Raw genomic sequence first — 22,102 nt, 5'->3', positions numbered from 1 at the left:
CAAAAACAAAAGCTACTCAACTAACTCATTAAACTTGTTCTTCAAGCTCGAATTGAAGTGTTGAAAGCAAAGCCGCAATTCTTGAATTTTTCAGGGCAAAATTGCAATTAAATTTGGGTCAGTGAAGCCCATTTGGATTGACTGGAAAAATAAATGGGTCAGGTTGGATCAGCTCAGTTGTGTTCTTAATTTCTTAACCCAACCTGCAATCTACCAACACCTTCTTTTTTTTTTAAAAAAAAAACCCCTAATGCATTGCTTTTTAATTGCAATTAGTGATTTTTTTTCACGTTTTTTTTTTGAAGATCTTTGTTTGAGATATGGTAGAGCACAAAATGTGAACAACTCTTTTAGTGAGAATTTAAACATTGGCAATCCATGTTTCAATTTTTGGTTTAGAGAGAGGGTAGGGAGCTTCCAAACTTTGCAAATTAGATAGTTTGGGCCAAAATTGGTCCCTTTTTTTTGGGCACTTGGTCCCTTTTCATTTATTTACCATGGGATGTGTTTTTTTCAACTCAACCTTTAAGCAGGCCAGCCCTTACATTGACCCACACCTCAATTATTTGATAACACGTACTTGCCTGTTGAAATTACACCATTCCCTCTCTTTCCACTCAAATACCTATCCTTAGCGATAGTTTCTTAAATTCATAATCTTTCGGGATTGTAGTGAATGAATCGATGTCAGGCGTGACGCACCAATATTCAATATTAATTTAAATATAAAATCTATTGTAAGCTGTGTCGTGTGCAAATTGTTGATAATGTAGTTAATTTTTAGATTTTCTACGCTTAGAAGCCTTCTTGGTTAAAACAAAGATTGAATTGTGATTTCCGCAAGGGATTGATAGGGACAGGCGGAAGAATTTGGATAGAGTATTATATTACACGTATCAATTTTAAAAGATCGGGAGACATGTGGAGTTTAATATTTTAAGCCGATGAGAAAAGTGAACACTGCAGAGCTACCCCGGAGACTGTTTGTTTATTTACACAGTAAAAAAGTGATTATTTTAAACTAGACCGTCCGAGCAACAACATTGTTTAAGGGGACAGCAATCTTTTGATGAAAAATTCTTTTGCGCTTGTGCATGAAGAAGCTAATATAGTAATACCTATACTAATTTCATTACTCATTCCAGACTAGTGTAGGTTTAGAATGTCTTGTTTGAACCAATGCAATTACAATTTAACTATGATTTTGACTTTTAGTTTTTGAAATTGAGAATTGATTGGTTCAGATGTTCAATGACAAGCTCAATTTTCAGTAGCATGATCGTTGGTATTCATAAAGTCTGTGGCTTTTTCATTTTATTTAAAAAAATATAATGCCTCATTTGATACAATGAAAAAGTTTTTAATAAAAGTGAAAGTAAAATTGAGTTTTAAAATATATTTGATAGGATGATGGGAGTGAGATTGAAACTACTATTAAATAATACTAAAATTAATAAAAATTAAATTTTACAGTAAAACATAATCTGAGTCATTTTTTTAAGAGTTAATGAATTAATTATTTGAATTAGAATTATAAAAAGCTAAATCACGAGAGAATTTTTTATGATAAAATTAATTTTAAAAATAAATTAAAATTAAATAAATTAAAAAATTGAATTGAGAAAATTACTAAATACAAGTAACACAATCAATCACAATCCAATTACTTAAAATTAATCTTCCTTGTCCAAAAATAAGTTAAATTTATTTACATTATTATTTTAATTTTATTATATATTTTTTAAATTAGCATTCAAAAATTAAATAAACAAATTAAGTTATACATTAATTAAAATCTCCCTTAATCCAAAATGTAACAACTATTTTTATATTAGTCACGCTAGAAACAAAACATGAGTGATCACTCAAACTAAACCAAATTACTATTATATTATTATATCAATTGATTACAGCAAACAAAACCTTAAATAAAATATATAACTTAAAAATCATGCAATAAAATTATTTTAATTAATAATAATAATTAAAGCATAAAATTAAAAAATAGAGTAGAGAAGAGTAACAATTTAAAATAAATATAAACTAAAATTTTCTTTAAATATTAAAGATTTTTATTAAAATTTAAAGTTATAATTTATAATTGATTATACTAAAAAAAAAATTAGCTCTTCGCAGCACTAAACATCAAACAGCACTGTATACTGCTGAAGGAAAGAAAAGACAAAGAGCTATCACCTACGACTATGTTGCCTCTGCTCTTCTCAAAATTATTCGGCTGCCTCCTCTGTTCCCTTTTTCAATTAAAAAAACGTGCTCTTTTCCATTAAAAACAAGTGATGCGTTGGGTGCTGCGTCTCTTCTTAAATAGAACTTAATAATTTAATAAAATGACAAACACATTCTTAATAAACCTAATTAAAAACCTTAAAATAAATATAAATAAAGTTTCTGCAATTTTATTCTTAACTTAATTTTCAACGTGCCTATATTGTTTTATATAAAATAATCTCTATCTATTTTTTCTAAATTAGATTCATGAAATCTGTATAAATAAGATAAAAATAAATAGCAAATGTATGAAAATATCATTTATATTTTAAAATTCAAGATTTATGTAGTTAACATTTTAAAATTGAAGATTGACTAGTAAAATTAAATAATATTTAATTAAACTCAATTAGTTTCAAAAAAACATTTAAAAATCTAAATTAAAAAAATAAAAATATACAAAATTACTATTTATTATAGAGATGTTTTTAATTAATATATTCATTTATTATGTGAAAAGGCTTAAATGCTCTTGATAAAAAAAACCCTACCCACCACCTTAAATAATTCTCATTGCCACCACCTCAACACAGCCACTCACCAATTAAGAGAAAGAAATCAAACCAATTGCCATGGGAACCAAAGAAGAAGAAATCAAACCAAAGACCCACAAGTTGGATATAACATCTAAAAAAAAAAAAATCAAAACCAACAGATCTAGAAGTGTTGAGATGAATACAGAAAATCACATAAAAAATGGAATGAAAGAAAAATGAAATTATTCATGTTGACAATGAAGATTTAGAAGGGACTGAGATGAATATAATCATTCATGTTAAAGAAAATCTGTTGTTGTGCAAATTTGGAGATGCAAGGAAGATAGAAATCAAAGAGAAAAATGAACTTGATGTTGGGTTTAGAGATTGAAAAAAAAACTCAAGGAGGAGATAATAGAGTTGCTTGCAATGGTGACAATGAAGTTGAGAGATGTCATGGAAGAGGTGGAGGAGATGATGTGGGTGGATTGAGCCCTTCTTATTCATTTGACCACAGGCTTCAACTTTTACTATAACTTTATCATTGTTGTAGTCAATGTGTAACATCAAGAAAGAAGGTAGGTCATCGTCAAAGAAGAGAAGAGAAGATCGAAAAGATCATCGTGGGATGAGAAAAGATTAAAAATGATAAAAGTGAAAGAGAGGTTTGATACAATCTAGTTTTATAGGGGAGTTCCATCAATTTTGGTTGAACAGGTTCCTTTGAGAACCTATATCTTGTGTACCAAACTTTTTTTTTTTAAAAAATTTCATTTCCCTCATTCCAATTTCATGTTACTAAATGAGTCATAAAAAAATAACTTTAAAATTATTTCAAATTAAAAAGAAAAAACGACTTAGATGTCTCATATAAAAGGCAAAAATATATTCTCTTGGGATCACAATATATGTCTTTTTTTGGAAACATCATTTGGTTCAAAAATGTATGTTTTTTCTCTATTTATACCCTTGTCTTTTTAAGTTTATTATATTTAAATGCTCTGTATTTAAAGATTATGCATATGTTATTAGAAAAATTAAGAATATAAATAAAAAGACATGAGCATTTAAAAAACATAAAATTTTAACTAATATTTTTTATATATTATAAATTAATTAATAATAACAAATATTACAGTCTCGATGGAGTGCAAAAAAGGAAATTCTCATATTACATCAGAGCACGGGGAGCTTCAAATTCATTAGCCGCTCGCCATTCATAGGATTGAGTGAATGGCGATTTGACACCCCCACTTTAATTATTTAGTGATTTACTCATCCTGTCGTGCTTAGTCCCCAGTCCCCACCACTCAGACGAACCCATTGAAATGTTTTTTTTGGTCAAAACCCATTGAAAAGCATAGAAGCGGTGGCTTTTTCTGGATCCACTATTTCGTGGCGCTTGATTTCCACTCCACTATTTTCTTCCTTTCTTTCATTTTTTCGGTAGAATAAAGATGCCTTTTATCATTTGGCAAATGTAATTTTACTATTATAGACCAGATTCATATATGACTTTAAGTATCAAGTCTTTGTTTTCACTCTCTCTTCTTCAACCATAGCACTTCCCAAAATGCTAACGTGAAATACGCATTAATTTAACTGGACATTAAAAAAATTACCAATCTAAATATTTTAAAATTATTAATGGCATCAACTATTCATCAAATATTTTTAAATTAAGTTTTTTTTGTTGACGCTAATCAATTAAGAACAAATAATTTTTGGATTTTAATCAAATCGATGGCATTATCTAAATTGGTAGAAATAAATCATGTGAAACAAAATGTTACCTTCAGCTTCAGGCCTCAGCCACTCAAATGTCACTTTACTGTCAAAATAGATTAACAGAACCAAAAAAAAAAACAAAAAAGAAAATTGAATTACTTTTTTTTGTATCCACGAGCTGAAACGTTGAACCTCAAGTTCAGGACTCGCTACATTGTCGTTTTGCAACTGTGATGGTGTTTGGTTGGGCCTGCAAACGTATTTCCAGATACTATCTTGGCCCACATTGCCACTGAAAAAACCCGTCAATGCGAAACACTGCAGGATCAGAAATCACTAATCAACTTTACTGGGAAAAAAAAAAGAACAGTGATCACCAATCAATCGACAACCACATTCACAACAAAATATCCAGCGAAAAGGTTTTGAAATTGATCACTTAAAAAATAAAGATTAGTTTTCTGGCCCAGAAAAAATATAGATTAGTTTACAAAAAATCAGTATCGTCAATTTAGATCAACATGGAAAACATACAGCGAAGCATAAAATTTAACTGGTCATGACCCACCGCATGTCGTTTTATAATTATGATGGTTTTCCCCATTGTGAATGGAAAATCGTCGGGGCAACACACAGATTATTAATAAAGTAGATGCTTCGTGATTTAAAAAATCGGATCGGAATCGGTTCCATCGAACTAAATCAAAATTTCAAACCGGTCACATGTCCGCTTCCTCAATTTATTTGTCTCGCAGGCTGGTCTAGTTTAGTGTTTTCCAATTTAGGATTTTGGAGTATTTAGGCGAGGATTTGAGATAGCCATGGCATGTGTCCTTGAAAGATATACGTGATTTAATTTTTATCCGGTGTCTCGTTTGGAATCAAAATATCTCACTAAAGTAGATAAAACATGCAAAAAAAAAAATGAATAATAATATTTATTAGATTACTTAACTCACTGAGTTTAAAATCAAAACATGAGTATGCAAATTCAGTCACTGAGTTACAATTTGAAATAAAAGAATATAATCACAACTTAAAATCAAGTAGATAACAATCACAAATGACTTCTAAATTATAAGTACAATAATAATAAAATTGTTGAATTACACAACTTAAATAAGCTTGTGAGATGTCAAGTATAGCATTAAGTCATCAGTTTTTTATCTTAAGTTAAATTGTTTAAAGCTATTACATATTAATAAAAAAATAATAATATGCATATTTCTGGAAGCGGTTCTGTGTTCCGAATCATCTCTTGTTTAGTTCTGCAAAACTTGGTTCTGTTTTTTTTCCAAACCATAACCGGGGTGCGGCGAGTATGAACACTCCTCCATACCATGGATGAATTGTGATATACTCATCTAATTCTATTTATAAAATTTAAAAAAATTAATTTTATTTAAAAGGTAATTGTTAATTCTCAATGTTTTTTTTATATTTTTATTCTTATTAAATATTTTAAATAAAAATATCAGTAATGAGATTTAAAAATATTTGTTATGAGTGAAGGTGAAAATTTATTAAATTTTAAAATAAAGTTAATAAAATTTAAAATTTTAATTCTGATAAAGTATGTTGAAGTGATACGGGATCAGAGGGAATAGATTTCAAATTCGTATTTTATTTAAAAAACCCTTTGTGAGAAGTTTTTGGGTAATAAAACGTGTGAAAAAGATTGACCAAAAACAGAAAGTGAAAACAAGACCTTAAAATAAGGATACTTCCAAGTTCAATTGTTTTTTTTTTTTTTTTAAAGACCCTACGTCTGCCGTTTGTTTCGACAAACAAAACCCAAGGGGCTTCTCGAGGAAAAGGCGGACCAAACCTCAACGAAACTAGCGAGCAATCTTTTTTTTTTAAAAAACGTTTTGGAAATTACAGGCGGACTCAAAAGTTGGGTGCTGGAAAAACCACAGGAAAAAAAACCAAGAAGAGAGCCGCCGAACGAGCCACCTTCCTGGTTGCTCCTTCGGAGCTTGATAGCTCGCGGTCAAAGTTGAAACGACCGCGCAGCTTCTCTCTCTGAACCCACCAAAGTGCGCCTAAACCCTATCGTTCATTCAGTTTGTCGATATTCTTTCGGACAATCGGTCCGTGCATTTCCCCCCTCCATTCTCTGGCCGAACGGCGGGAAAAATACATGGATGTGATTTTTTGTTTGCTTTTGCAGTAATATTTAAACCATTGCAATGTTGTGACTGATCAACCTTGCTTGAATGACGTGCGGATATAATTTCGGAGAAGTGGAAGCATTTAACTGATTCAGATCTCTGAGAATTCTTTCCCATTTGAATCATCTGTCGAAATAACTGATTGAAATAGGCCATTTTTTCGTCAAGCTCCTAAAGACGCGTTAGCGTTAACTGAATAAGCATGGCGAGTGCTCTGCAACTTTGTGGGGCTAAAAACACCTTCTCCGTGACTTCGAGCAGTTTGCATTGCCAACCTCTGTTATCACGACGAATTGGTTTTGCCGCATCTGTTTCTTCTGTTTCTGGGTTATGCTGTGTAAGAAGATTCTCAAGGGAACGGGTGGCATTCAGTACTAGTTGCAAAGCTGCAAAAAGTGATTTACTTGTGAAGGATGAGACTGAACATCAGAAATTTGGTGAAACGAAGAAATGTTTTACGAGCGTCATGAAGTTTGGCGGCTCGTCTGTTGCTACTGCAGAGAGAATGAAAGAGGTCGCTAGCCTTATTCTTAGCTTCCCAGAAGAGAATCCTATAATTGTTCTCTCTGCGATGGGAAAGACGACTAACAAGCTTTTATCGGTATTGTTTTCTGGTTTATTTCATGTCAATGTTCTTTTCTTATCTCTCTTGGTAAAGATAAGTATAAGGAAACGTAAATAATCTGTTAGGCTGGAGAAAAAGCCGTCAGTTGTGGTGTTGCCCACGCGTCATGTATTGATGAACTCAGCTTTATAAAAGACCTGCATCTCAGGCAAGAGCAACGCGTCTTTCATTTTACTTTTCTATTTGGAATGGAAATGCGTGTTTTAAATCACATCCTGATTGACTAATGTCTTCTGATTGCATGCTTCTCCCTCATTCAGGACCCTGGATGAGCTTAAAGTGGACAGATCTGTTATTGCAAGTGAGTTACTTGCTCCACATTAGATCTTTTGTTCAAAATTGGACAAAATGAATATCTATTTTGTATCATGGGCATGGCCTTCTTATGAGAAACTCACCTTGGCTGTCCGCTGTCCTGAACTCTGCTATATGGGTCAAAGGATTAGCATGCATGTGCTTAACTTGAACATGTATTTAGATTCTTATGCATGCATAGTTTTGCACCATTAACGTAGCATATGGAATTGGCACTAGTTTGAGCGAGACTAAATTTTTTACCGTAATTGTGATTGTTGTCACAGTTAAAGATGGAAGCATGGTTTGAGCTGGTTTCGTCTTTCGATCCCTTGATGAAATAGTAGCCCAATATACGAAGAATTAGAAAATAGAATTCTATTTCTCTAAATGATGGCAGATCAAAGTATTGTTTATGTTTAATTTATTGGAGAACAATGGATCAATTATCGACTTATACAGAGTACAAACTTTTAATTTTAACACTCCACTGCCAGAAGTAACTCATTAATTGAACTATTTCTATCATATATCTTCTGTCCTCTCAGTAGCATGGTTGTTCACGTCATTGTCATTTGTTTATGCTCACATCTTTGCTGACCCTGATTTTCTGGCTGCAACTATTTCTAGATCATCTAGAAGAACTGGAGCAACTTCTGAAGGGGATTGCCATGATGAAAGAGTTGACACCACGAACGAGAGACAATTTAGTTTCATTTGGAGAGCGCATGTCCACTAGGATCTTTGCTGCATATCTAAATAAAATGGGTGTTAAGGCTCGCCAAGTATGTACTCCTGGTCTGCTCATCTAAGTCATATTGAACTAAAAAGCTTCACTTTTTATTATAGAGAAAGTTTGTCTAGCTAGGAATAAGTTATTCAGTTTTTATCTATAGTCACTATCCCTAGTGACTTATTGCTAATTTATTGTTCTGGCAGTATGATGCATTTGAGATTGGTTTTATTACCACCGATGACTTTACAAATGCGGATATTCTGGAAGCAACTTACCCTGCAATTGCAAAGAGATTATGCGGAGATTGGGTCTCTGACTCTGCTATACCAGTTGTAACAGGCTTCCTTGGAAAGGTCTAATTGATGCCTTACTTTTCAAACTCTTCTTTTCATTTTTTTACCCCTCTGGATGTTTGCTTTGCTGAATTGCAAACTCCTGAATTAGAAAACTGATATATTTCCTTTTATTTCTTCTTCTAGGGCTGGAAATCATGCGCAGTAACAACACTGGGTAGAGGTGGTAGTGATTTGACAGCTACAGCAATTGGTAGAGCACTGGCGTTGCCTGAAATCCAGGTTAATATATAGAAACCTAGTTATGCATATCAAGAACGTAGCATGTCAGTGGACTTTGTTCGTATCTTGAATGAGAAGCTTGATATCAAGATTGGCTGTGTCACTGGGAATTCATTCAATAAAATTCAGAATGTATATGAAACATTAGCATCCGTTGCTGCATAATGATCTGCATAACTTCATTACCTTTTCAAGATTAAATATAGGAGAAAAGGAAACAAATTGATTGTAGTCTCTTAAACAGGTATGGAAAGATGTTGATGGTGTTTTAACCTGTGATCCAAATATATGCCCACAAGCAGAACCTGTCCCATATTTGACATTTGATGAGGCTGCTGAACTTGCTTACTTTGGTGCTCAGGTATTGTTATATTTACTCTCGAGTTCTGCTGATAATATCCTATGCAGCTTCTCCCTTGTATATACAAGAATTTAAAGATGTGAGAATGACATTTAAAGCCATCTCAAGAGAATTTATCACAACAAGGGCCTATCAGTTTTTTATATTGTATTGTGAAAATATGTATACGTTGTTATTAAAAGCTAAACTTTAACTTGATAAATTTCTAAGGAAACCATAATAAAAAAAAAAAAATACAAGTCAAGGTTCATTTTTTAACTACAACATATATGTTTTCACAAGACGATATTCGATACAAAATTAATGGGCTCTTATTGTTATAAATTCCCTTGGGAGGGCCTTAAATGTCATTCTCCCTTTAAAGATTCTAGTTTGCCTGCCTGCTTGTGCCTTTAAGTTGGCTCCGTGTATCATTGCTTTAATGTTATATTATTTGTGAATCATTAATACCTCATGATGGCAGCAGTACCCATACTGTATGTGTCTCCAATATTGATAGTCTTGGTATGTATCTCAAGATTATCATATTTTCTTTGCCGGAAAACAGTGCTTGATCTGTTAAAACAAGTGATCACTCATAATGTTGTTGACAGCATGATTCTTAGGGGACCAAATGATGGTACTTTCAGTCTTATTTTAATGCATTGTCAAAGGAAAGTATCAGTCATTTCTCCAATATGTTCCTTTTGCAGGTCTTGCATCCACAGTCTATGAGACCTGCTAGAGAAGGTGATATTCCAGTTAGGGTTAAAAATTCTTACAATCCAAAGGCTCCGGGTACTGTCATCACCAAGACAAGGGATATGAGTGAGGTTTGTAGCAATTCGTTATTGGAATCAATAATAACTAAATGACACTATAATCTGGAAAACTAGACAATGTTAAAATTTCCCTTTTCACTTGCAGGCAGTACTTACTAGCATTGTTTTGAAGCGTAATGTTACCATGTTGGATATTGTTAGCACTCGCATGCTTGGTCAGTATGGCTTCCTTGCTAAGGTGAGAAAGCTAATGCCTAGGGTAGCTGTACAAATGATTGATCAACTTCAAGTCTTCATTCTCTCTTATTTATGCAGGTTTTTTCAATTTTTGAAGATTTAGGAATATCAGTGGATGTTGTAGCTACTAGCGAAGTCAGTATTTCCTTGACATTAGATCCATCAAGGCTTTGGAGCAGAGAGCTGATTCAACAGGCAAGTGTACGACAATATGCTCCTTTTCAAATTTCTGTTTCTTGCATTTGATTTGCATGAGGGCTTCTAGTTTGTATAACTAGATGTGGGTTTTGAGCATTGCATGAGTCTAAGATGAGCATATATGCAGCTTTGTATAAATTATATAAACTGACGATTTGTTCCTTTTGTTGAATCCATGATTATGTTAATCATATCCTATTGTGTTGGATTTATGTAATCCAGCCATTGCATGAATCTGAGTGCCTGTCACCCATTCTTTTTGGGCAGGAGCTTGACCATGTTGTTGAAGAACTGAAGAAAATAGCTGTGGTAGATCTCCAACAAAATAAATCCATCATTTCTCTCATTGGAAATGTTCAGAGGTCATCATTGATATTGGAGAAGGTTCAGTATAGCGTTCTCTCTGTTTGAATGTTAGTCCTTGATTTATGCCGAAGTTTTTGCTTTGTTGTATCCAGTTTTGATTGATTTTTTCATGGCTAGGACCATCCCATTATCTGGGTCCTTGCTCCTTCTCTTCTGTTCTCTATCTGACTTTGGGCCATTGTCAATATCAACATCTTGGACTAAAGCCCACAATTTTATACATTGTTTCTTGCCTTATTCTGGCTCAAGCTGATTTAAATCTGCTAGAAATTGTAAATCTTGTTTGGCTGTTTATTTTAACTAATAATTACTGATCGGTATGTTACTGCAGGCATTTCTTGTTCTCCGAACCCTTGGGGTCACTGTTCAGATGATCTCTCAGGGCGCATCCAAGGTATCCATCTTATTCACTCTTTATTTTTTTTCCACGTAAGCGCTATTAGGTAGTTGTCAACCTTTTCATTGCCCAGCACACTAGGCTCCATAGAATATCTTCGGTTAACCATGCTCATGAGTGCATTCATTCTTACCTTCTCATAAAACGTGTTTGGCTAGCACGAGATTTCTCACCCATGTGTTACTTCATGTCTTCTAATTCTAGCAGCTTTCTAGACTAGGGAGTCACTCACTGACGAGTCAATAAGCTAAAATTTTCATTTTGATGTTACCCTTCTGATCATTCTGTCTCATTCTTGACAGGTTAATATCTCGATGGTTGTAAATGATAGTGAAGCAGAGCAGTGTGTCAGGTCGCTCCATGCGGCTTTCTTTGAGAGTCAACTCGCTGACGAGAAACAATACAAATCTGGAAATGGTTCTGTTCCAGCATCATCATAGTCAACGCTTGAGAGCCTCCTTGCAGAAATATACGTCATTCTCAGCTCATCAATATTAGCACGTTCTCTCACCTTCCTTTGTGCGATGGAAACGCAGGACAGCTTGGGTTGGGAATTTTAGGTTATGTTTTGTTACCTATAGCTCGTTCTAAACCAGTTGAAATTTGGTCCCAAAAAAAAACAAAAAAACAAAAGAACGAAGAAAGCGGCTATTATAAACACGGGAGCCGGAAGTTCTTGTTACTTCTCGAGAGTTCCCTTTGCGCCAGAAATGATTATGGTCCTTGTGAAATGAGCTGAAATGAGCAAGGAGCCTGTGATTGTATAAACCAGTCGGAGTCTATTTCAAGACAAGAGCTGCATTAGTCAACAGGGATACATGCATATTTGATTCATATTCTACAAATTTTGAATATCTATATAAATTCAACTCGCGATGTTAGTATCACTATATTCAGGTTAGGTTTAATAAAATAAAATAAAATAAAATAGAAGGATTTATAAATTTAAGTATTAGAATTTTGAGTTGAGATATCATCATTGCTTATTACTCATCTGTTTTTTCTACCCATTTTCAAACAATTGCTTTGCAAAAAATGTCGATATTCACGGATAAGGTGAAGCAAAGTTATGAAACTATTATAAGGATGAAATGGTTAAGAAACACTTTCGCTTCTCATTTTTTCAACATTATCCATGCACAACATTTTTATGCAAAATATTATACTTTATTTGAATGACTTTTAATTACCTCATGCATTATAAAAAACCAACTAAAAGTTAATTAAATAATTTAAATTGTCAAAAAGCTACATAGTTTCTAATATTATCCTTATTAATAGTATTAAACTCTTAACATCATATTAAGTGGGCACTCTTGATATTATATTTTACAACACTAATGATTTCAATATGAACTTTAGCAATGAGCACCTTTTTATTTACGCACAAAGGACATATACAACAAAAACAAGAAGTCTAATAAATGGGGTGGATCATTTGAATTACACGATATTACTATCACAAATATGTAATGAATACTAATTAGGACTAAGAACACACGCAGCAGGAGCACGACTATAATTGTTCTCTTCTCACCAAATCATTATATTTTCAGCGATAGTATCTTCATTTCTAAGAAATATGGCTTTCAGTGTCGGTTCAAGTTACTTGGTCTAAGTAACGGTTTTTTTTTTAATTGACCAAAAAATCATGCATTTTGCTCTTACAGGAGAAATCAAGTCAGGGATTTAGATTGTCTCCAAAAAAAAAAAAAAAAAGACTACCAGTAATCCCCGCAAGAGCAAAATCCATTTCTAAAATGATGGAATCTGCTTGAATCCCTGACTGTGATTTCCCTTTTAGCTATTTTGGAGATTACCTTGATGGCCGCATGGCAGTCAGTACATGCTCGGAGGTTCTTCATCACCAGGATAGGTGTCCCTTCTGGCGTGCTAATAAGTGCAAACGCAATGGCAAGACGCTCACTGTGATATTTAAGAGACTCTATCTTGAGTTCCTCATCGATATCGTGAAGGGTACAACTTGGGTCGGGTTTGTACCCTTCTTTCTCCATCTGCTCAGCCAGCTCATCAATCTTCTTCCTAATCTCTTCCATTTCTGGGTGAGCCTTGTCATTGGCTAAGAAAACATGAACTTTATGTTTAACTTCTACCCAGCTGTAAGCTGGGACTTTTCTAACTCCTCGCTCTCTCATAGCCTTCTTTACCACGCTTACGCTATCCCATTCACCAGCTTCTGCATAGATATTGGACATGCTGACATATGGAGCAGCGCTTCTAAGCACTTTCATATTGAATAGCTTGTCTGATGCTTTCTTTGCTAGCTCTTGATTCTTATGAATTCTACATGCGTTAAGAATTGATGACCACATTATTTCATCAGGTTCAAAGGGCATCTGAGCGATCAGTCTCTCAGCTTGGTTAAACCTTCCACTCCTACACAGCATATCAACCATTGAAGCGTAATGTTCTCTTTTTGGAACAAGTTTATAAGTTTGAGTCATGGAGTCGAAATATTTTAATCCTTCTTCAACCAGACCACAGTGGCTGCAGGCACACAAAACACTAAGGAAGCCGACTGAATCTGGTTGCAAACCTGAATGGACCATTTGTTCAAATGATCTAAGAGTAAGGTCACCGTCTCCATTTTGTGCATAAGCTGAAATTAGTGCATTCCAAGAGACGGAATTCCTTACAGGCATCTCTTGAAACATATGAAGCGCATCTTTCATGGATCCACATTTTGCATACATGTCAAGCAGTGCACTTCCAGAGAATACATTTGAAATGTATCCGGATCTGATTATGTACGAGTGTAACTGCTTTCCCAGTGAAAGTGAGGCTAAGCTTGCACAGGCTCTTAAGATGCTAGCATAAGTGGCTGAATCAGCACCTATTTTGCGCTTCTGCATCTCAAAGAATAGAGTCAGGCCTTCTTCATGGAGTCCCTTCTGAACATAAGCTGATATCAAGGCTGTCCAAGGAACTGAACTTTGATGGGTAAGATTTGCAAAAATCCCATTTGCTTCGTCAAATTTGCCACACTTAGCATACATGTCAACCAAAGCATTTCCAACCTTAATTTCGGAATCAGCACCTGTCACAATAACTTGGGAATGAATTTGCCTGCCCAATTCCAGGTTTAGAGTATTTGCAGCGATGCTCAATATGGTTGAAAATGGGAATTGCCTGCGGTCAAATTTAGTATACTGTAATGCCCGGAAAAGATCAAAAGATTCTATGAGTTGGCCATTCCAAGCATAACATGTAATGAGTACATTGTAAGAGACGCCATCCAGTTCTGGCATCTCATCGAAAAGTTTCTTCACTTCAGAAACACAGTCATGCTTAGAGTAGAAATCAAGTAATGCATTAGCCACGAACACATTCCAGACAAAACTTGTCTTCACTACAAAGCCATGAACTTGCTGCCCAAATACCATGTGATCCAATGCCACACCTGTGCATAAAATAGCGGCAAAAGTAAAATCTGTAGGCCTAAAACCCAATTTCTGCATTTCAAAAAAGAGATTTATTGCTTCTTGATGCATTCCATCTTTTGAGAGTCCTGTCAATAATGCATTGAAAGAGACAGAATCTTTATCAGGCATATGTTTGAACAGGTGACAAGCTAAACTAAGACTACGGGTCTTACAGTAAGAATCGAGCAAGGAGTTGGAAACCATTAAGGTTGAATCATACCCCAGCTTAATAATATGGGCATGAACTTGGTTTACATGGCATACAGAGTCAGACTCACTGAATCCGGACAGGAGAGTGGCAAAGGTGATATAATCTGGGTGTGTGCCCCACCTACACATCTCAGCAAAAAGACTAAAAGCTTCGTGACCTTGATTGTTTTGAGCAAATACTCCGATCAAGATGGTCCAGGTAACCGCCGTACGTTCGGTCATTGAATCAAACAACTGCCTGGCACTAGAAAGATTACCAGCTCTTATGTACCCCATGATCATCATATTTTTGGAGATGGTATTCTGTTGAGGCATTTTATCAAACAACTTACGGGCTAGTCCTAAATCCCCTCGTTGGATAGAGTTCTTGACCTGGAAATTCATACGACACGTGCTGGGATTGAAGCCAGTCTTGACGGAAAAAGCATCCGTAAGGTTTTCAGGCTGAAGGAGCGGTCTTGGAGATAGCGAAGCTCTTAGAGGAGCAATTGTCCTCATGTATGGCTTCCTCATAATTTACCAAAAAGAACCCAAACTCGGAGATGCAGTTTGGCGCGAAAATGCAGCATCCACGAGGGAAATGGCTTCCGCTTCATGCCCAACTATAACCCAAAAATGCCAAGAGCCCAAATCTATCTGCAGCGTCAATATATTTCGATAATGCAGTGAGAATGTGGGATTTCAAAATTTGTAATAGTCTGAATTAATATTTATGGTTCAACTTTTAAAAAATTTCTTAGTACCTAACTATTATTTAATTGAAATTTTAGAAGCAAATTATTATTCTCCCTTTTATTAAAGAGCAGTTGAACTCAAACTCTGTGCATTGCATGAGTAATAAACAATTCAGATGACAACAACATCAATTTCAATTAGCACCATGTGAATTAATTATATTAAAGTAGAAATATAACTACTCCTTTTTTGTTAAAAATGTAAAGTATTTTTAATTAAATCTCACTCCCAATAAAATAATTACCTACTTTTAAATTAACTTTATCTTTTACAATTACCTCTATTAAATACCCTACAATAAATATAAAGTGATTAATCAATACAAACACTTAAAAAAAAAGACAATAATTACATCTTGAAATATTAAAAATATTTTACATTTTTAAACATTTAACTCTTCAAAAAATATCTTATATTTTTAAACGGAAGGAGTATAAGGTAGGATTTAAATAAAGTTGGATAGTAAACATATTTTAGTTGTTAAAGTTTCAATACTTGATTTTTCATTCTATTCTAATCATGTATATAATTGATTACATATTTTTGTAAAAAAATTCAAACAAATTTAACTTAGGTTATTAATGAAATTATAAAAATTTCAAATCAATAAATGCCTTTAAATTGGTGTACTAACTATTATTTGTTCTCAAAAGTAATTTTGACAAAATAACTAAAAATTTAACCACATTAATTTTCAACTATCTTTCACGGAGAACATTTAAGTAGTTAACCTTGACCCTTAAAAAGATGACAAAAAAATTGAAGTCTTGCATTTCAAGAATTGATGAAATCAAATAACTGTAATTGAAATATTGTAAGTGGACTTGAGCCTCCCATCAAATCTAAATCTGTTAAACTCAAATTCTATGTGTTTCACGAATGATAAATAATTTAGATGGAATTAGTAACTTCACTGAAAACAATGAGAATGAATTGTTTTAACATTAGATATATAAAAGTGAACCTAATTTTTTTTTCTTAGAAATCAAAACTACCAAATAAATCATAGATATTCTTAATTTAGATCATAAGAATTTAAATAATGACCGTGACTTAATATATTTCAAATTTTAATTTCCAGTACTTATTTTTTCATGCAATTTTAATCATGTCAATAAATATGTAATTCATGTTCATTGAAAAAAGTAGTGAATTCGAAATGTATGTTACCATACGGATCATTAAGAGACAAAATTCCGTTAAATTTAATGAAGGTAAATAAGAAACTTTTTAACGTTCTAAATGAATTAACACTTTTTTATGGTGAAACGGTTATTATATCTTCAAAAAACCTCTAACAGTTTATTCATAAGTTTACTTTTGACATTAAACTTCCTGACATAAATTTGAATTATTAAAGGAGTTATGATTTTCATACAACAATTAGACAATTTAATAGTAATTTTGTCTAATGCTAAACTTCTTAGTATAACTTAAATTAATAACAATTAATAAAAATTATAAAATATCAAATATTACAACAAAGCTAAAAGTACAATCTAATTAATTTTCTTACTGTCAACTAAGTATTAAATAAATTTATATAGTTTGACTAAAAAATAACTTCGCATAGTAATTGAAAGTATTTCTTAAATTTTCAAAAAAAAGAAAGAAAGAAAGAAAGAAAGTATTTCTTAAATTATCGATCCTTCATCCAACAAACTTCTAGAGTTAAACGCTGCCCGTTATGCGGAAGATAGTTGATTAAGATGAAAAGAACATTTTCAATTAATAAGTGTGAATAAATAACTTAAAATTAATCAGATGAAATATGCAAAGAAAGAGAACGGCTTCAACTACATCATGCATATTCATAATTTAAATAATGTGAATGATTACGTAGATTTTAATTTTGATCATTTAAATTTGATAATTTTAAATGTCAAATCTTCTGTAAAAAAAAAAAAAAAGATTCGATACACAATTTGATTTGCCAGTTATTCCTCGTGCATTGCACGAATAAGAAGTTTGTCAAATGAAATCTACCAACATGAATATTTCAATTCAATTCTATAAGACATGAAGAGCAACATGAAATATATAGTAAATTGTACAAACAGGATTGAGAACAAATACAAAACTACTTAGAGAACTGTCTGTAGCCCTAAAGTATTGTAGACAGATGGAGCTCGATCATAAAATTGAGCTTATAAATTTTCTTAACGTTATCTCTAGTCTTTCCGAAAATCTTTCAATTTGCTTTCTCTATTTCCTCATAAAATTTACTTCTTAATTTGGAATCTCGAAGATGGGTAGTTTCTAATTTAATTCTCACCCCAAAAAATATAATCTCACAAATAAATTATTATCAATAATGTCCTTTTCAACAATATACTGTGGGATAAAATGGGCACATGCAATGATAAGTAACAATTACTTAGTCACCTACCAAATATGTAGATCAGTAGATGATAGAAGAATGAGATAGTTTCATTATTGATAATTATTTAAATGAGGCAAAATTAAAAATTAGAGACTACCTATATGTGAGGAATCAGATTGAGAAAGAAATTCTATGGAAAATGGGGTTTAAAAAAAATAGAACTCAATCACGCAATCTGTCTTTTTCTAACATGAAGGACAGACAGACTTACAAGTAATTTGTGAGATAAAATCTTTTGAACTACAAGATGATGCGTTTCAATAAGATACAAAATATAAAATGAGAGTTAAAAACTCTTTAATTTCACTTGGTGTATACAAAATGCAGCATTTAATGTCTAGTGAGATTTAAGTAGATACAAACATGTTTAGCATGTTTTAGGAAGCCATGAGACACAATGTTTAGATATAAAAGGTACGTCAAGCAAGCAATTCAAAGAATGCAAAAGCACTGAATATGCATCTTGATTGAAAAATGAGGCATTAATCACCGAGAAGAGCAAACATACCCATAATGCATTGGATCATCATAAATGGTTTCTCTCTTAACAGGTAATGGAGGGCATAATTCATCTCCATTTTGACCACCGCTACTTTCAAGTTTCAAGGTAGTATCTTTTTTCAGTTCAGTGAATTAATTATGGAAGGGAGCAGCGTGACCAACAAATGATACAAATTATAACATAAACACATGGCAACCAATGCCTATATTACCTTGAGGGGTGACCAGTCCAAGAATCAACATTTTTTGTTGGAGGATAATGTGATGATGATAGATGTGACCCTGCCCCCACCTTCATTACAAACCAGAAGTAACTGGATGGCTTCCTCGAGTTTGAAACTTGCAGCCTGTTCAAACATCATTCTTCAGAATTAGTAACTCATTCTTTGACAATGTAAGAGATAAATTGCTATAATTTTTCCTTTATCTGTTTCAATTATTACTTATTTTTCTTTATTTATCAATTTCTTGCAGGTATTTAATGCTCTAAGGAATGCCTCTGTATCCAACAAATCTAAATCCAAAGCAGCACTTGTCTAAGATAGTCATCCAAAATAAGCGAATTTTTTGGCCTTCCTCAAAAACATTTACATAAAGGATTGAACAAAATTTATACATATCAGGTACGATTTAAGGGGCTAATGGCAGATTTCATAAGGATATGGGATTCCTTCTCTCATTATGAAGAGAAGAAACTTGTGGCAAGAAATAAAATCTTTCAAATCAGGAATTAGTTGACAAGAACTTCATTTTCTTTCAACACAAATTACTATAATTATATGATTACAGAATATATCTTATTCGTGGACTTGATCAATAGTCATCACTTTGCTCTGTCCAAACACGAACAAATCAATGTAATTTACAATAATTAATATTACATATTTGATACAAAATAAATTATACCAACAGTGAAGTGCAATCTGACAAACAAATATAAATACATTTGTCAGTGACATACGTGTAACTTTTCCATATACTAATTTTTCTTCAGAAAACACTGTTAAGATATGCAAGCAATATTTAGGACCCATCAACATTAATCTTTGCTATAATAATGTCTTGGAATTATAGTTATAACGAGATGATACCTGCTTAGCAAGTTTACAAGCAAGATCTGGGGAATTGAGGATTTCAAAATAGAATGTAGAGAAGTTAAGAGCAAGTCCAAGCCTTATTAAGTGTGTGGGGCCTATTCAGCAATAGCAATATCCTAGATCAAACAAAAAAATTGGGGTTCAGTAACTACTGTAATATGAAGACTATCAAAACTATAAGTCTATTAAGTCTATTGAAATTTAGAAACTTGTACACTGTTGCAGAGTACACTCTTGGAAGTTGTTGAACGCGATCTCTTAATTAATAATATTTCTAAAAGCTTGATAAACGATAGAGCACAATGGCGTCTTGCAATCCATGTAGCCGACCCCATCTAGTGGGATAAAGGCTTGTTGTTGTTGTTGTTGTTGTTGTACACTGTTGCAGAGTAAAAAGGGCTGCATGTTGCTTAAGATTAAAATAATTGAAGCCAATTAAATAATCGCCACAAAAACATCAAAAATGGGATTTCATGCTGCTAGGATATTAAAAAAGAGACGACATGATAAAAGGCATCAAAATGCTTCAGATATATTTTCATTGGATTCCATTATTTACACCTCTAGAACTTATACATCACCACTGCTAAACCCGTGACAGTCAAAAGAGAATGCAAGTGAAAAAGATGAAGATGCTATTTCATTTAGAACATCCACTTTTATCGGTTGCAATCTCAAAACAATGGTTTGTTAATTCATTCAGAAGATGCTGCCAGATTACGAGAATCAAATGTTTGGATATGGATCTAAATCTGATTCAAATATATGTATAGTGTGTGTGTAAGAACTTAGTCATCCAAGATGTTTAATGCATTGGGGTTGAAGGCTGACTTTGGATACTTCTCAAGACTGACTTCTTTGCCTTCACCAACATCCAACCTAAATGTAATAAAATCAGTTACTCACCCAGATCCTTAGTTTTTCAGCCACTAATCAAGAATAAAGCAGTCCAGAGACAATAAAAATTATACCAATATCAATTCTAACGTAAAGTCATTCCAATTGATAATTTTTCATCCGACACTTTCATCAACCATCTAGCGTACATATAAGTTTGTCATTCAGATTCGCAAGAAATTCACATAAGAGCAGGGAAATTTGAGAGAGTGTCCAACAGCATGTACCATCAAGAAGAAAATGCGATTCACAATAACTGAGTGAATTTTTATCAGCAACCACTCAAGAAAAAACCAATGCAAAGCCAGGGAAAAAATTATACCAGTATCAATTTCGATTACTAATTTTTCATTTAGGACTTTCATCGAATACCTAGCACACATATTTCAATTCTTTCGTCTGCGATGTTCCAAGTCTGCACAATGCACTCCATTTTGCAACACTCTCGCAGTAAACGAAGAACACTCAAGTTGCTTCTTCTTCAATGTGCCATGCTTACACCGGTGCGTCTCATGTTGTGATACTCTCAATGCACTGCCAGATCTTTTCGAAGATTTACCGTTTCTTACCTCTCTTTGGTTACAGTGTTGAATGAAGGTTATCCATTTTTATTCCAAAAAAAAAAAGGATTTGCCGTTTGAAGAATGAAACAAAATGAACAAATCAGGAAGAAGAGTTACCTAAACGGTGCCATAGGTCACGAAGACATGCACGGCACTGGTAGAGCCCATTGAAGGAGACCACCAAGCAATGCACGGCGAGGCAAGTTTGTGATGAGAATGGAGCAACCGAAGCAGGGCTAAGTTATAAAATGGAGCAGGAACGGACGGTGATATCTCTCATACGGAACAGAACACCGTTTGAGGCCAGCAAAAGATACAAAAATGTTGTTGACAATGTTTAAAACAAAGATGCATTCCAATGCGTTGGAAGGCGTTGGGAGGGAGGGAATAATTAAGCATGGGAAGATGATGTGCTGCACCAACAAGAAGCCTTATTTTGCTGAGTGAATTGGCTATGTGGATTGTATAACACTGTTGTGAAAGATAAAATGAGAAAAATTGCTTTGAACTCAGAAGATGAAACTAATTCCAATTTTAAAATCAGTACTACGACAGATGAAGCTAATCAACTGACCAGACAAAAAGAAATAAAATTAAAAAAACTGGCCGACCAGGATTCTCCTAGGAGAATGACGGATAGGGAAGGGAGATATATTATTCAATCAAGACCTTATAATAAAAAAACCTGATCAATTGTCCATCAAAACAATTTACCAAAAAAAAAAAAACCTGATCAATGAGGCCTCAAAGTAAACCTTAGAGCACAATTGGCCAATATACCTATAAAGTATAATATTTAAAATTTAACTTGCTTGTTAAGTCAAACGTTTTTGGGAAATATACCTATCTAGTATAATATTTAAAACTTCACTTGTCGCATTAACTTCTTTTTTAAAAAAAAGAAAAATATTTTTATGTTTTGTCACGTTAAATCTCTCTCTCCATCTAGGCTGTCGAGGTAAATAGTCCTAAAAAAAATATTTCAAAAATATTTTTATGTTTTGCGCGTATCACATTAAAATAAAACTCGCGCGCGCGCAAGGTCGGAGCAAGTTC

The 22,102-nt window shown here is 33.3% G+C and overlaps 2 protein-coding genes across 13 annotated transcripts; one reads left to right on the top strand and one right to left on the bottom strand.

Moving 5' to 3' along the window:
* Positions 1 to 6,375: 6,375 nt before the first annotated feature.
* LOC129288833 (aspartokinase 2, chloroplastic-like) lies at positions 6,376 to 12,053 on the top strand. 6 transcript variants are annotated; one of them, XR_008588083.1, is made up of 13 exons: positions 6,376 to 7,268; positions 7,358 to 7,440; positions 7,553 to 7,593; positions 8,217 to 8,371; positions 8,526 to 8,675; positions 8,802 to 8,897; positions 9,142 to 9,258; positions 9,951 to 10,070; positions 10,165 to 10,257; positions 10,335 to 10,457; positions 10,677 to 10,867; positions 11,152 to 11,214; positions 11,520 to 11,594. XR_008588083.1 is itself a non-coding variant. In XM_054925627.1 (13 exons), exons 1-13 carry the CDS (start codon positions 6,870 to 6,872, stop codon positions 11,655 to 11,657), a joined length of 1,734 nt encoding a protein of 577 aa, XP_054781602.1. In that variant the 5' UTR covers positions 6,378 to 6,869; the 3' UTR covers positions 11,658 to 12,053. The 6 variants fall into 6 exon arrangements, 5 of the variants coding, with proteins under 5 accessions (XP_054781602.1, XP_054781607.1, XP_054781592.1 ...); XM_054925627.1 differs by having other exon boundaries at positions 6,378 to 7,268; positions 10,335 to 10,451; positions 10,677 to 10,838; positions 11,520 to 12,053; XM_054925632.1 differs by having other exon boundaries at positions 6,378 to 7,268; positions 10,722 to 10,838; positions 11,520 to 12,053.
* LOC129288813 (putative pentatricopeptide repeat-containing protein At2g01510) lies at positions 9,213 to 22,041 on the bottom strand. Of its 7 annotated transcripts, XM_054925586.1 has the most exons (6): positions 21,164 to 22,041; positions 20,418 to 20,465; positions 19,802 to 19,985; positions 19,581 to 19,702; positions 18,702 to 18,836; positions 12,599 to 15,506 (listed from the first exon to the last, which is right to left on the bottom strand). In XM_054925586.1, exon 6 carries the CDS (start codon positions 15,381 to 15,383, stop codon positions 12,939 to 12,941), a length of 2,445 nt encoding a protein of 814 aa, XP_054781561.1. In that variant the 5' UTR covers positions 15,384 to 15,506; positions 18,702 to 18,836; positions 19,581 to 19,702; positions 19,802 to 19,985; positions 20,418 to 20,465; positions 21,164 to 22,041; the 3' UTR covers positions 12,599 to 12,938. The 7 variants fall into 7 exon arrangements, with proteins under 7 accessions (XP_054781577.1, XP_054781561.1, XP_054781570.1 ...); XM_054925602.1 differs by lacking the exon at positions 21,164 to 22,041 and adding an exon at positions 9,213 to 9,312 and having other exon boundaries at positions 13,038 to 15,506; positions 19,802 to 21,139; XM_054925595.1 differs by lacking the exon at positions 20,418 to 20,465.
* Positions 22,042 to 22,102: the final 61 nt, after the last annotated feature.

Source organism: Prosopis cineraria, unplaced genomic scaffold (genome assembly GCF_029017545.1).
Source record: "Prosopis cineraria cultivar Desert tree isolate PC_DT_omini unplaced genomic scaffold, ASM2901754v1 PC1, whole genome shotgun sequence".
Taxonomy (NCBI): domain Eukaryota; kingdom Viridiplantae; phylum Streptophyta; class Magnoliopsida; order Fabales; family Fabaceae; genus Prosopis; species Prosopis cineraria.
The sequence above is the reverse complement of the archived record's forward strand: the minus strand, read 5'-3'. Positions and strand labels throughout refer to the sequence as shown.